Source organism: Dryobates pubescens, chromosome 25 (assembly GCF_014839835.1).
Source record: "Dryobates pubescens isolate bDryPub1 chromosome 25, bDryPub1.pri, whole genome shotgun sequence".
In the NCBI taxonomy this organism is placed as follows: domain Eukaryota; kingdom Metazoa; phylum Chordata; class Aves; order Piciformes; family Picidae; genus Dryobates; species Dryobates pubescens.
The window spans coordinates 6,754,417-6,769,426 of NC_071636.1; the positions used below are offsets into that span (position 1 = coordinate 6,754,417).

Consider the following 15,010-nt stretch of genomic DNA (forward strand, 5'->3'; position numbering starts at 1 on the left):
CTGCCTCAAGTATGGATGGTGTGGAGGAGCAGGTTTTCTCACTTAATCCTTTGATAAATTGGGAGTGCTTTGTTTCTAACCTTACTGCCTGGTAAAAGTCATTGAAGGTCTCCCAAAGGCATGCCAAATTAGTTTCTGCTCTTACTGAAGCAGTGTGCCTAAGCTCCAGCGTTAGCAAAGAGCTGTTGCTGCAGAACCTGCCCTATTATCTCTCTCTTTTGTTGCTGTAATGATCTATGTGAAGTAATTACAAAAGCTTGTTTGTTTGAGTGACTAAAACCTGGTCGAGCCAGATGAATACTTCATCTACAAAATGACATGTTTCCTGAAAGTGGGGCTTAGCAGCGATTGTGCAAGGAAAATGAAGTTGAGCAGCACGTACTCCCCAGTGCAATCAGAGGTAGCTTTCCAGAATGCTCTTGTGTTGTGTTCTAATGCTGGATATATTCTTCCCGTGCAGATTATCTCGATAATGGCAATAATAAAATGGCAATCCAGCAAGCAGATAAACTGCTCAAGAAACACAAGGATCTTCACTGTGCAAAGGTAGGTGTGACTGCGGTGTGCTGGCCTCCTTTGGGGAGCGTAGCTCTGAGACCTGGAGTGTTTCACTCTGCCTTTCAACCAGAGACCATGGTGTTGTAATGAACCCTCTGGAACATCTTGGACTGTTCTAATTCACAGTTAATTCACAGAGTTTTGCCTGAAAACTGTTACTGATCCTTCCCATGAGGTGTTTCTAATGACCACAGTGTGGTTGGTTACAGATGAGTTAATTGTCAGAGCCACTGCCAGCATACCCTGGCACATGGTCTGGGATACTTATCTGGGATAGCCTGGACACAAGCATTTCTCTGAGAGGTGTAGTCCTCAGTAAAACGTAACACAGTGATTTTGGAGGCATTTGCTCTTCTGCTTCTTGTTTGGTGCCCTCCTTGCTGTGCCCCTGTTGAAGGGAAAGGAGTTCTGCTCCTCTGTTTGCTGAACGTATCGCTTTATTTCTACTTTTCTCTTTTCCCCTTGGGTTTTCCTTTACAGGAAAGCTTCCCAAGGTGAGGCCTGTGCCACTGACCCTAATCCCATCTGTGTCACTTCTGTCTGGGCAGTTATGGAAAGAAAAAACAAATAATTTTTGAAGGAGTGGTCAGGTTTCAGCCTGCAGGTGGGGGAAACTGAGCAGCAGCTGATGCCTTGGAGTAGTCTGCACGTCTGCTCAGAGATGCAAAGCTATGCTGTTTGGTTCAGCTTGCATTTGGAAGTTTTCCTTTGCAGCTGTGTGGATTAGGGGGTTAATAAAACCTGAAGTTCTGTAGAAGATGTGGGGTGGTTGGGTGAAGGCCCTTCTGGAGAGGATTTTCACCTCTGACTGCCAGCTGTGTTCCTAATGGCTGCCTTTGTGTTGTCTCAATAGGTTCTAAAGGCAATTGGCTTGCAGAGAACTGGCAAGCAGGATGAAGCCTATGCTCTGGCACAAGAAGTAGCAGCGCTTGAGCCCACAGATGACAATTCCTTGCAAGCACTAACCATCCTTTACCGGGAAATGCACAGACGTAAGCTTTTCCCTTTGCCTCTCCTAAGCATCATGATGATTTACCTTCTCCCAGAAGTATGTGTGACCTGCAGCTTCATGGGACGTGTGCTGAGTCCAGGGTTTGTGTCCTGGATGTGTGATTAGGCTCAGAGAAGTTAAGTGATGCCTCTTGGTCTGTAGTGATCGCCATAGAGCAGAGGACCTTGTTGAGGCTTCTTTCATTATGTGCATGTTAAGAATCATTCATCACCATCAGCCTGTGAGGCCATTTATTATTTCCTAATGAAAGCTATTGGAATTTGTTGTCAGTGGATGTGGTGATGATGATAGATGATGTGGTCTGTGGTTTGGAGTGTGCTTAGTGCTGTGAGACTGTAGGTGAGGGGTTCAGGCCTCAAGAAGCTGTGACAGACAGAAGGGAAGTCCTGGCCTCTCAGTTTGGCAGCTTCATCTTTTTGAGCAGGGTTCCTTGTAGTGATGAGGTGTATTAAAAACACTGAATCAGGAATGTTTGAGTGATGGAGTTAAACTGCATATGGTTTTCTGAAAGAAAGCTTATCTACAGCTCTAAACAATTGTTGGTTCTGGCAGCTTCAGTGTGGTTCTTGGTGGTGGGTAGCAGCACTTACTGCTGAGTTGGAGCAATGGCAGTGAGGTGAGACAGCTTCTGTAGAAATGGGTATTTGGTATCAGTCTGCAATACAGTGCTTCCTTATTCTCTCTTAGTTTGTTTCTCTCTGTCTCTGTGTGGAATGCAAGCATCACTTCTTGCATATAATAGGAATAATAGGAAATGTGTCTCTGTGTGCTTGCAGTGTAAACCTCTGAAAGTGCCCAAGGCCTTTCTGTGATTCTAAACAGCTTGCATAAGCATTAACTCAGGTTTCGAACTTCTAGCTCTCTATCTCAGAAAGGAAATAACGAGTGTCAAGCACTTCCACTTTTGGTCCTGCAAGGAAATTGACATTAGATGCTTTGTATGTGTTTGTGGAGGATATGTAAACTATGTGAAAGACAAATTACAGTTGGTTTCCTAAATGCTACACAGATCTGATTGTGTGTGTAAGGAAAAGCAATCAGGAAGGCTGTAAATAGGAGAAAGTTTTGCATATTTTAGTATCCTAAGTATTTAGTCATGATGATCCTATTAGTGAGGAGTATAGTGTGAAGTATTTTCCTTGTTAAAATAAGAGGCAGTTGGGAAGGAACAGGATATGACTAACACAAGTGAACCTGCAGTAAGAGAAACTGATTTAATACTAGGCTCTGAAGATGTTCTGTGTTTTGATCCATGATTCACCTGGAGCAGTCACTCTGCTAGGAGGAGAAATTTTGATTCAGTTTAATGCTCCAAAATAGATAAACTTTCTTAAGATAAAAGACTGAAGTGCTTCTGAGGGGTTCAGTGGTTGCTGGTAACTCAACTTGGTTTGGGTTGGGGGGTGTTTTTTTTAAGCTCCTTTGACTGGTGTTTGTATGCATGGGGTCTTGGGGCAGAGTGCATGGTTTCTGGGGCTGCTGAGTGTAGATTGCTCCTCAGCATTGCTGATGCTATCTTTTGGTAGCTGTGCTTTAAAATGATTCCCCAATTGGTGTTAACTCGAGCGTCTGGTTTTGGTTTAGCTGAACTGGTAACTAAACTTTATGAGGCAGCTGTAAAGAAGGTTCCCAACAGTGAAGAGTATCACTCCCATCTCTTCATGGCCTATGCCAGGGTTGGAGAATACAAGAAGATGCAACAGGTATGGTCAACAATGTGTGGTGTGGGTGTTTTAAGCTGGGGGGGGGGGGCGGGATTCTGTGTATCTTGCTGTGAATGCCTTCTTGTATTGCAAGGCATCTCCCTGAAAGCTAAGCTGGGTTCATGCAGAAGTTACACTCCATGTTGGTTTTCACAGGAAGGCTTAAAAGGCAGTTGTTCAGAGGGGGTCTGAAGATAAAGGCTTTCTTTTCTTTACCTGGGATAGGACAGCTGTGCCTTCTGTGTGTCTATCTGATGGAATATGTTGATTATTTTGGGAGGGTTTTGTCAGTCTGTCATGAACAGCGTGGTGGTTATGTATGAGGAGGTGTATTTGTAAAGGAATTCTGGAATAGAGAGAAGGGCTAGCAAGATCATAGAATCAGTCAGTGTTGGAAGGGACCACAAGGATCATCTAGTTCCAACCCCCCCTGCCATGGGCAGGGACACCTCACCCTAGATCAGGCTGGCCAGAGCCTCATCCAGCCTGGGCTTAAACACCCCCAGGGATGGGGCCTCAACCACCTCCCTGGACAACCCATTCCAAGGCTTCACCACTCTCATGGTGAAGAACTTCCTCCTCACCTCCAGCCTGAATCTCCCCACCTCCAGCTTCATTCCATTCCCCCTAGTCCTATCACTACCTGATATCCTAAGAAGTCCCTCCCCAACCTTCTTGTAGGCCCCCTTCAGATACTGGATCTTCCATCCATCTTAGAAACTTGCTTTACTCCATAATTTGCTGATGTCTTTGGGAAGAAGAAAGGTCATCTTGCCCGTGCCCTTACCTGTGGAATCTAACATAGAACTAGGCTTGTGTTGGTCATAATTCAGAGGAGGAAAACTAAAAAGCCCTGCCTTTAAGTACATCTTGCTACTCAGCTGGCAGAACAGTGTTGTGCTGGTTAGTTTGTTTTCATCCATCCCAATTAGGTGCCTGGAGAATGCCTATAAATGGAAGATTCTTTTCAGGCATGCACACTCACTCTTCTCTCTAAAAAAGCAGAGAGTGCCAAGCAGATGAGCCCTGAACTCCCTCTCATTCCCACTGAGTTCAGGTGACTTGAACTTTTATACAAGTTTGGTTTAAATAATGGAAAGAATATATGGAGCAGCAGTGTTACTCTCCATTGTGTGCTGTTGGAGTTCAGGCTGTAGAGAGGGTCTAAGATGTACATGAAATTCCAAGCCTCCTATGAGAATCAAAACTTCAGAGATGTGGCTGGATGTTAATTGCACAACCATGAGTGGGGAAAATGACAGATCATGATATATTTAACATTTATGGGGCCTTCTGTGTGTTCTAAATGCCATGCAAACAGGTATCTACCTAACTTATCTAGGCATTGTCAGAAAGGAGGATGTTCCAGATTGGCCTGTGGTCTCTAAGACCTAAGGGCTTGGAGATGCAAAGTGTGTAGATGCTGTCTGGTTGGAGAGGGAAAATAAACTTCAGTGCCCTCTGTTCTGGGGTATTTCAGGTTGAAGTACTGAATCCACAGTCAGGAAATGCAAAAGTCCATCTGTGGTAGCAGACTGTGTTATAGCCAGTTAATTACAGATTTCCTGTGGGAAAAAGTGGTGTCCTTCATGATATTCAGGCCCTAGAAATCTGAGAGAGAAATGTGTGAATAACCCTGTGTGTTAGGCTAGAAATTCGGCTCTGCTTTGATCCACCAAGCTTTCAGCTTGACCTTTGTTCAACCACAGCTTTGCATGTATAGGTGACCTCATGTTTCAGGTATCTATGTATTAACTGAGTGATGAAGGATAGCTGCTTATGTCAGGTCCTGACTGAGCACACCAGTGAAAATCATCACTGGAAATAGCATTCTCACTCTGAAAGAATAAGTCTTCTACTTCCTGATGCGGTTGCCACTTCTAATTAAAGCTGTCATCTGTTTTGGCAATCACACATGCTTGTACTCGTTGCTGTTCCTTGTCAGACCTGATCTTTGAAGCATTTTCACCCTCTTTTCTTCTTCAGTAACGTGTGTGTTGGGATGGAAGGGCTGATAAGAGCCTTCCCATGATGTTAATTTTCTGTTGTCTGCTGCCTTCATTGCTGCTTAGCTTGTGTTGGCTGTCGTGAGAGCTTATAGGCAGATACATTTCAGGAATGATAAAACTCTGTCTTGTGTTTTTCAGGCTGGAATGGCACTTTATAAGATTGTACCCAAAAATCCATACTATTTTTGGTCTGTGATGAGCTTGATCATGCAGGTGTGTAGAGTGTTGCAAATGAGTTTGGCTTTCACTGCAGGTATAGTGCAAATACAGAAATGTTCTGGGTGAAAGGAGCAGAGATGAAGTAAAATGTGTTTGAACTGTTTCTGTGTGATGCTGGGAGAAGGACTGAGCCCTCCTGATGTGTCCCAGGTGAATGCTGCAGTGTTTTTGCTGTAAAGACAGAATCATAGAATGCACTGGGTTGGAAGGGACTTTTAAAGGCTACCTAGTCCAATCCCCTTGCACTCAGCAGGGATATCTGCAACTAGAGCAGGTTGCTCAGAGCCTCAAACCACCTCACCTGGGATGGTTCCAGGGATGGGGCATCTACCACCTCTCCAGGTAACTTCCTCCAGGGTCTCACCACCCTCAGTGTCACTGCTAAAAAAAATCTGTCCCCAGCTTTCTGATCATCCCCTTTAAGTACTGAAAGGCCACAAGAATGTCTCCCTGGAGCTTCTCCAGGCTGAACAACCCCAGCTCTCTCAGCCTGGCCTCACAGCAGAGGGGTTCCAGCCCTCCCATCATTGCTGTGGGGCCCTACTGTCTTTTCAGTTAGAGAGCTAACGAATAAACCCTCAGACATCTGCAGCTCCTTAAGCGGAGCTGTTCCTCTCTGTAACTAGGTTGCAAAGAATCTAGGAGGAAATAAATGAGAGCTCTGGGCTTACTGCATCTTCAAGACTGCAAAAGGTCTGCAGGAGCAGAGCACAGATGAGCTGTGCTGCTGGTATCTGAGAGACTGGGGCACTGCTCAGCCAGCCTGCCAGTGCTGGCCAAACGAAAAATGACCACGGGGGCATTAAGCACCTTCTCTAAAATACTGTACCATGGAAAATGTAAATGTGCTCTTGCTCCATGTTACTTGCCATGGGTAGTGTGTGCCTAGATGAAAGGCTCTCTGGATGATGTAATCCAAAGTGAGCTTTTCTGTCTATCACTGGTTTTATTGCTGCCTCTTAACAGAGCAGTCGCTCTCTGCATGTGACATGGCAGCTCTAAATGTGGTTTTGCTGGGGGGGATTGAAGCATCTGGTTTGTTGGTTTGGGGTGTTTTTTTTTCCTTCTTCTCATGAGCAAAAAGCAGTGGGTGGGACAGCACCAAAGGTTGATGCTGTTAGAATAATTCTTCTCTTCCTCAGTCTATTTCAGCACAGGATGAAAACCTCTCAAAGACGATGTTTTTGCCGCTAGCTGAGAGAATGGTGGAGAAAATGGTGAAGGAGGATAAGATTGAAGCTGAGGCTGAAGTAAGGCTTGGTTTGTACATCACTGACACAAGGAATGCACTGGTAAAGGAAGATGATTATTTTAACAGGGTTCCAGAATAATAATCAGCAGTGTTCTGGGTGTAAATGAGAATGTAGTGGGACAGAAGGAGAACCAAGAGCAGAGGGTTGAGAGTGATTTGGAATCATGTGGCCAAGGAAATTTTTTGGCATTTGATATGACTGATGAAGCAATTGGGCTTGCTCCCTGGGAGGCCCCAAGAGAAACTTCAGGACTGAGAATGGAAAAAAAAAGACCTAAATTCCTGCATGTTCCACCCTCTGGGATGCTAAAGATAGCTTTGCAGGCCTGGCTATCTCCTCTTGCTAATGACAGTAACACAAGACACTCTATTTCTTGGCCCACCTGTGTATTGTTTTACCAGCAAATTTCATTGCAGTCTCATCTTTCTTTTAAGGTCGAGCTGTACTACATGATCCTGGAACGCTTGGAGAAGTATAAGGAAGCCTTAGATGTTGTGAGAGGAAAACTAGGAGGTAACTTCTTTTGTCAGTTAATAATCACAGCTGTGTGAAGAACACAGCAGTTCTTTGCTTCAGGTTTGTTCACTGGTCCAAAAAAAACAGGGCTGTAAGAAGCCTGACTTAGCAACAGGTTCAAACAGTGATGCAAACAAGGTGCTCTCATTCAAGCTAGATTTACATAACTACCCTGCTGCTGATGTGTAAGCATTATTTAGTGATGAACTTGGCAGCACTGTGATTACTTAGCAGTAGTGGATCAACAGCACATTATTAAAAATTCCTGATAGCCTCCATTTTTGGGGAGCATTCAGATTTAAATACATTTGCAGCTCTAAGGAACTGAGATACGAAGGTTTCCATAGGAAATCTGTCCTTTGAGAGCCTCTCTTCTATTCTCCTACACTTAAACTGTTTTGCATGCTGAGCTATAATAAGAAGCTTTCTGCAGAAAGGAGAGAAGGAAGTGCATTGATTAAATAAACTTGCCCTTCTCTTTTTAATTTAGAGAAGCTGACAAGTGAGCTCCAGAGCCGTGAGAACAAGTGTATGGCGATGTATAAGAAGCTGTGTAGGTGGCCAGAGTGCAACGCGCTGTCAAGGAGGCTGCTGCTGAAAAAGTGAGATGGTATTTCTGCAGTCCTGCTGGAAAAAAAACAACCTGAAAGGCTGCTTGTGAATTGCCTTGTGGAGGGGCTTTTGTAAATGGTGGTTAAAATAGAGGAGGACCTCACAGCATTCCCAAACCTGAGGAAAAGGGCAGCAGAACGGAATGTTAAAGGGACGTGGGGAAGGTCACAAGGAGAAGCGGTGTCAGGGTTTTATTGCAACAGTAATGCAATAAAATTCTGGTTACCTGCTTTCTTCTAAAGGCTATGCTTTAATTTTCCTGATGAGAGAGCAGAACTGCACTTTCATTTCATTTTCTGGAATCTCATTTCTCTCTCTTGGCCAGCCTTCGTACTGGGAAATCTATGTAATGCTTCGAACAGATGTGTCAGGAGAGAGCATAGCAGGATGATCAAATCCATCTCTTGGAACTGTCAAGAGAGATTTGTTGTTTGCTTTTTATGTGTAGCTGTGTCCTAATCTTCAATATAAGTGAAATACAGAGGAGAAACATCTGCCTTAACATTCTGTGGGGGTATTAGTGAGCTCTGGTTGGAATATAAATGCTAATAGGAGAGTTTGTAGCTTGCTTTATTGGAGCTTTCCTTTAATATGTTTCAAGAAACACAGGGTGATGGCATTCTCCTTTTCAAGGAGAAATGATTCTTGTTCCAGTTGGGTTTTCTGTAATACTCACATGTGCTAGTCCTTAAGTTCAGCTTCTTCCAGGAATGCAGTTTTAGAAGTGAGTTTTTGTTTAGGCAATTCCCTAAACTTTGTTTTGTGCCTGATTTTTGTTTCAGCTCAGATGATTGGCAGTTTTATATAACTTACTTTGATTCAGTGTTTCAACTCATTGATGAGTCCTGGATACCTCCAGCAGAAGAAGAGCAGTAAGTTAACAGTTTTGCTGTGGATTTGGTTTCCCTGTGTGCTGCAGTGAATTGTTTGTGCTCCTGTAATCTACTGATAGCACCACGGTGCTGTCTGTGTCTTTGGGTGCCTTCTTGAGATCAGTGATGTGTTTTCCCTTTGCTTTGGAGACTGGCAGTAGATTATTGGAGTGAGCTGTTTAAGGAGTGGTTTTTACACTACAGAACTCTTCCAGTTCATGTTTTTCATGCTGGCTGAATTAGAGAATCCATCGTGCCAGATTTTCTTAAGAGTATCCTGGGAACATGCTGAGCATGTGTTATCAATGGGAGAAATTAAGAACCTTTTGTCTCTAATTTTGCAGCTCTTTGGAAGGAGAGGTTCACTATTCTATAGAACAAGCTGTGAAATTTATAGAAGAGAGGATAACAGAAGAGTCTAAGAGCTCTCGGCCGCTCCGGGGACCATATTTAGCTAAGCTGGAGCTGATCAGACGCCTGCGATACAGAGGCTGTAATGATGAATATAAACTAGGTAAGAGCCACTAACTGGGTGATGAATGCAGCTGCCAGAGAGAACACAGACTTGGAACAAGCTCCTTGCTAAATCACTGAGTTAAGTGCTATGCCTGTTAGGAACATGTACATGCTGTTCTGTGCATGGAAAGCATTCTGAAATGTCCAGAGAAGGGCCACGGGGATGAGCAGAGGGCTGGAGCACCTCTCCTATGAGGACAGACTGAAAGAGCTGGGGCTGCTCAGTCTGGAGAAGAGAAGGCTCTGAGGTGACCTAATTGTGGCCTTCCAGTATCTGAAGGGGGCTACAAGAAGGCTGGGGAGGGACTTCTCAGGATATCAGGGAGTGATAGGACTAGGGGGAATGGAATGAAGCTGGAGGTGAGGAGGAAGTTCTTCACCATGAGAGTGGTGAAGCCCTGGAATGGGTTGTCCAGGGAGGTGGTTGAGGCCCCATCCCTGGAGGTGTTTAAGCCCAGGCTGGATGAGGCTCTGGCCAGCCTGCTCTAGTGTGGGGTGTCCCTGCCCATGGCAGGGGGGTTGGAACTGGGTGATCCTTGTGATCCCTTCCAACCCTGACTGATACTAGGAAAGTATTAGAAGGTAAGCCTTGAGGAAAAGGAAGCAATTGCAGACTGCTCCAGGGCCTGAAGGAGGCAGGGAATTTCCATAAGGACCTCTGGGATGGAGAAGCATAACAGCACTGATAGGGCATTGAAAAGTGCATTCTTGATGCACTGCCTTTGTAGAAGTCCTGCTGTTAGCTGTAATCTCTGGGTGGTTTTTCATCTAAGTGTTCTGGCAGTAGTGGCAGATTGTGCTTTTTAAAAACTTCCATTTAAAAATCACATTTGGGGAATCAGTGAAGGGGAGAATGTGATTAGAGCAACATCTGTGCTACTTGCCAGTTCCTTTTGTATTGCCATCCAAAAATAAGTTGCTGTTAGATAAGTGGAGGCTGAGTGTGGCTGCCTGTTATGCTGAGCTCTTATCTGCCAGAGAAGCCTGAATGAAGCTTTTGGGGTTGTTTTTTCCTTTTCTGTGTCGTTGGTTACCAGAGGCTTTGTGCCTCTGTTAAAATCTGCACTGGTGCAGCTCTGAATTGCTCAAGAGAGGGGGGACAGGAGAAGCGTTACTGAAGATTTCTCACAGCGGTTGTACAGCCTGAACTGTTGCTGGAGCCTGTTAAAAAGATGGTGGCCTTCTCTCCTAGGTGATCCAGAAGAGCTCATGTTCCAATACTTTAAAAAATTTGGGGACAAACCCTGCTGTTTTACTGATCTCAAAGTGTTTGTGGATCTCCTCCCATCCAGCCAATATGCACAGGTAAGGAAAGACGACGAAGTGGTTGATCGATCTGCGGTGCCGGTTTGGACTCCGGTCGCTTTATCTTCGAGTACCTGTGGGTCATGTTAAACTGGAAACTTCAAATGGTTGCCTTCTGTTTGAAATTTAGAAAGCCCTGCCCTGCAGAAAGTACAATGAGTATCTGAATCCACTGAGCCATGTTATTCAGAGGGGGTTTTTACTGCAGCCTGAACAGTAAATTTGCTCCTGCAGAGTCTTGGATCCAGATTAATTTGGATACCCTTCCAGGGTGCTCTGAGGTTGGTCTTGGTTGAGTCCTCATATGAAAAACTAAAAACTCCTGTTGCTGAGAAGAGTTACAAATTCATGTCTTGTAACAAGCTCCCTGGGAGTTGTAGTTCAGTTGATAAGCCACCCCATGAGCTCCCTTTTAAATAAGTAATCTCTTGTCACTTCTCCTTAGAGATCACAAATTGCAGTCATGTAACCCTCCAGGCAGCCCACCCTGTTCATGTGTTTGCAGTTCTCATTGCTGTGTACTGTAACTTTTGTGTCCCCTTCCCAGCCATCACTTAAAAGTTCTGTGTTTCATGGGAAGAATCTGCTCCCTTACTGGTGCAGGTAGAGGGTCGCAGAGATATTTTGCTTGGCTCTGCTGCAGTGCTGAGGCACAGAGACCTTAACACTGATCAAGGGCTGCTGGAGAGAGAGAGACCTATGGCAGCTCTTGCAGAATCTCTTTCCAAAACAAGCTCTTTCTAACTGTAAAGACAATTTGTGCAGAGTCATGAGCTGCTTGCTGAATGACTTCAGCAGCTGGGAATCCTGTCACTCACCCATTGTTTCTCTAAGCCTTTGTGTGAAATTATGGGAGCTGGGGAGGGCTAGAGGGAGACTCCTGGCTCAGCCAGAGGATGCTACTGAAATGTTTGTAAACAATGTACACAGGGGTGGTGTTTTCTTAGTTTATTGAACTATTTTTTTGACTGCTAGTCTGAGGTCTTCCCACAAGCTCACTGCTAAAGGAACGATGGCTCTGACATGTATGAGTTGCTGCTGATGCTTGATGTTAAAATGTGTGCTTTTACCCCAGTGGCAAGAGATGTGGTCAGGAGGGTGTAGTTATGGAAATGGTGATACCATGGCAAGGTAACCCCGAGGTACTGAACAGGTTTAATCCTGACAGGAAAGAAATTCTAAACCTGGAGCAGAGGTGTAATGCCATTTAATGCAAGCAAGAACAGTCAGGGCTGCAGTTTTGTCACAGTGCTTGTAAAAAAAACCACTTCAGATTGTCTAAAATTTTCTGATCGGCCTTAAAATGAGAGCAAGAGGAAATGGCCTGAAATTGTGCCAGGGGAGGGTTAGGTTGGAAATTAGGAAAACTTTCTTTCCTGCAAGAGTGGTCAGGGATTGGAACAGGCTGCCCAAGGAGGCAGTGGAATCACCATCCCTGGAGGTATTGAAAGATGTGGGCATGGCACTTTGGCACACAGCTTAGCGGTCATGGTGGTGTTGGGTTGATGGTTGGACTTGATTGTCTTGGAGGTTTTTTCCAACCCAAACAGTTCTATGATTCTATGTGAAAACTGCTGCAGATGTACTGAGTCAGCAGTAAATATCAGTGATGCTGTGTTGAACTGCCATGTTAATGACAGTAATGTCAGTGACATTATGACATACTTACATATTTGAAGGTCTTGGACCCAGTGTGTGGTTCTTTGGCTGTGATACCCCTGAAGGGTGTCTGCAGAAGTTTAACTGGCTCAAGAAGGAGGTTTAGTGGTGCTGAAAAGCCTGAAAGTTTTAAGTTACTTGAAATATTTATAGACTGTCTTAGATTTATTCTTGTCTCAAAGCCAAAGATGCTGAGGGTTCTTGTATCCCAGGTAAATAGCAGGGGCACACTGATGCATACACAGCCAGGGGTCTTTTTCCTATTCTATTTTAAGAGTTCTGATCAGTATTACAGTTCAGTAGCTGTGATGGACCACTAGACACAGGAGATACTCCAGAAATAATCATCACAACATCAGCCTTGATTTCTTAGAGGTGTAAATTAGAGGTTTGCAGCCTAGTGATTAGGTTGACCTTGCTCAGCTTGGCAAAAGCTCAAACTGAACAGGTTTCTCAATGTGATCTTCAGCAAAATCCATGGGAAAGCTGGGATTTGTGAGCATGGGGTTGTGTGTTCCTCCTGTCTAGCTGCAGGCTTGCATTTGCTGCAGGTCTTGACTTTCAAGGTCAAATGCAGTAAAGATGAATACATTTGCTTTAGCTCAGCTGTACGTGTGTAAATGCCGTTGGACGTTTAGGGCCCCGAACCCACTGCCCGGTCCTGCCTGTGTGTGGGGAGAAGTCTGCTGCTAATTGTAAACAGGTTGCTTTTCTTAACAAGTTAATTCAAGAAGTCATTAATTAGAGTTGATGACCTCACTGATTACAGCACATTACTTCAGAGCTGAGAGAAACTGTAATAGCTAATACAAACCCACTGTTTCCTGGAAGTGTGCTGTGAAGCTGTTCAGTAACTAATGATTTTAATTGCATCTGTTATGCTGTGAGTGTTAACAGGTGCTTGAACTCCCTCCTGTGTCAGCTATTGGAAACTTGCCTGGGATTTATTTTTTCCTCCATCTGTTGGATGAAACCTAATAATGTATTGAGGGCAGCCAGAACTGTGTGCTCACCATCTCCAAGAAAATACAAAATGCACATTGAAAGCAGGTCTTCAACCACTGATTCCAGCGTGGCATCAGGGTCGATGTTGACATTTCCACCTTGCTTGTCTTTCTTCCTTCTGGGTTAGAAGGAGGGAATGATGCTTGTGCAGCCCCAGATGCCCTGCAGGATTTAACAGCAGTGTTTCTTTTTCAGTTCATCAGTCAGTTGCTGGCAGTAATCCCTCTGTCAGCAGCAGCAGAGGGTGAGATTGCGCTGCCGGCCGACATCAAAGCCCTGCAACAGCATTTGTGTGTGGTGCAGCTCTCCAGATTGCTTGGCATCTACCACACCATGGAGAAGCAGCAGAAGCTGACTGTGGTCCAGGAGTTGATGTTAAGATACCGCCATGGATTGGAATTTGGTGAGAGAAACCTTGAAATTAGTGTTTGAGTTGATTTGCAGCTGATGAGCTGCTTCAGGGGGACTGAAGGGTACAAACGCTAATGGCACTCATTGTGCTGCTAGATAATACTTTGCTTTCTCCTTCATGATTACATCCTTGGGTGTGCCTGAATGATCCATTTCCTTTGGAGTGTTTCCCTTTTCAGTTGTGCATCCGAAAGATAAAGGAGACATTCCTGGGTAGTTCAGATGGTACATTTGCATCTCTGCAAAACTGCCTGTGCCTCTGAGCAAAGCCAGGCTTTATCACTGGTCAGATGCACAGGCAAGAATATCCATTTGTAAATCTTGCAGTGGGAGGAGAGCCTTTCCTTCTCCAGCAGGTGGGAACTTAGGAAGAACTCTGGATGTTATAAACGAAGCTGTAGTTACCACCTGCCAGATAGCTGTGGTGTTTTGATAGTGCTGGCAAGGTGAGAAGCAGCTGACAGCAATGGTAGTAATTGAAGGGTAACCTTTCTTTTTTTCTTCTTCTTCACTTTAGGGAAATCTTGTTTGAAAACTGAATTGCAGTTTTCAGATTATTACTGTCTGCTTGCAGTTCACCTGCTGCTGGATTTGTGGCTAGAAGGTATGTTCCTAAAATTGTGTCTTGCTTAATGCTGCCCTGGATGGTTGTGATGGGGAGATTGTGTCCCTGTGGCCAGCCTGTACCTGGCATGGCTTGTTAGGCCCTCAGCTTTCTGAGTTTTATCTTGCTGTGGGGTATTTCAGGAGCCCCTCTGTTCAGCTGGTGCTTGATCTGAATCTCCCTGATCTCTAAAGGTATTTAAATTTTCAGATTAATTCTTGTGAGTCCTGGCAGAGCTTTGCTGATGAGTCTCAAGCTCAATGCTGGCTGTATTCAGAAGGTTGTTCCAAGTTTCCCATGTAGCTAATGCTTCTACCTCTGTATGAGTTCTGCTGACAACTCTTTTCTGATAGCAGAGGCATGTGAAAGCATTCCTTTTCTTTGCTGGCATACTTTGTCATTTGGAGTCTCTGATTCTATACCTTCTCCTGAGACCCACTGAGTATTCCTGTACTCCACATTTGCTCTGCCTCCTAGTCTCTTAATCCCACAGTCATTCTCCACTGGTGGCTGTTCATATTCCTGCCCCTCAGTGTAGCTCTCAGTTACACCTTTATGTTTAACCTGAGTGAATCCATCATCAGATTCCTGGCAGGTCACTGGTGGAGCATGGGCTCTTGAGTTCCTGCTCTTTTCACAGTCATAGAATTGTTTGGGTTGGAAGGGACCATAAAGACCATCTGGTTCCAACCCCCTGCTGTGGGGGTTAGACCAGGTCACTTAGCAAGTTTGCCCAGGTTGCCCAAGGAGTTTGCC

The 15,010-nt window shown here is 44.7% G+C and overlaps 1 protein-coding gene across 1 annotated transcript in view; it reads left to right on the forward strand.

The window, feature by feature from the left end:
* Window positions 1-15,010, forward strand: part of NAA25 (N-alpha-acetyltransferase 25, NatB auxiliary subunit) — a 31,529-nt gene that overhangs the window by 3,245 nt on the left and 13,274 nt on the right. Inside the window, exons 2-13 of the mRNA XM_054173326.1 lie at window positions 461-546; window positions 1,412-1,550; window positions 3,155-3,273; window positions 5,421-5,495; window positions 6,644-6,751; window positions 7,189-7,267; window positions 7,761-7,872; window positions 8,665-8,754; window positions 9,099-9,268; window positions 10,463-10,575; window positions 13,435-13,642; window positions 14,168-14,254. Of these exons, the coding sequence (XP_054029301.1) occupies window positions 461-546; window positions 1,412-1,550; window positions 3,155-3,273; window positions 5,421-5,495; window positions 6,644-6,751; window positions 7,189-7,267; window positions 7,761-7,872; window positions 8,665-8,754; window positions 9,099-9,268; window positions 10,463-10,575; window positions 13,435-13,642; window positions 14,168-14,254 (1,386 nt within the window). The remainder of the gene's footprint in view (window positions 1-460; window positions 547-1,411; window positions 1,551-3,154; window positions 3,274-5,420; window positions 5,496-6,643; window positions 6,752-7,188; window positions 7,268-7,760; window positions 7,873-8,664; window positions 8,755-9,098; window positions 9,269-10,462; window positions 10,576-13,434; window positions 13,643-14,167; window positions 14,255-15,010) is intronic.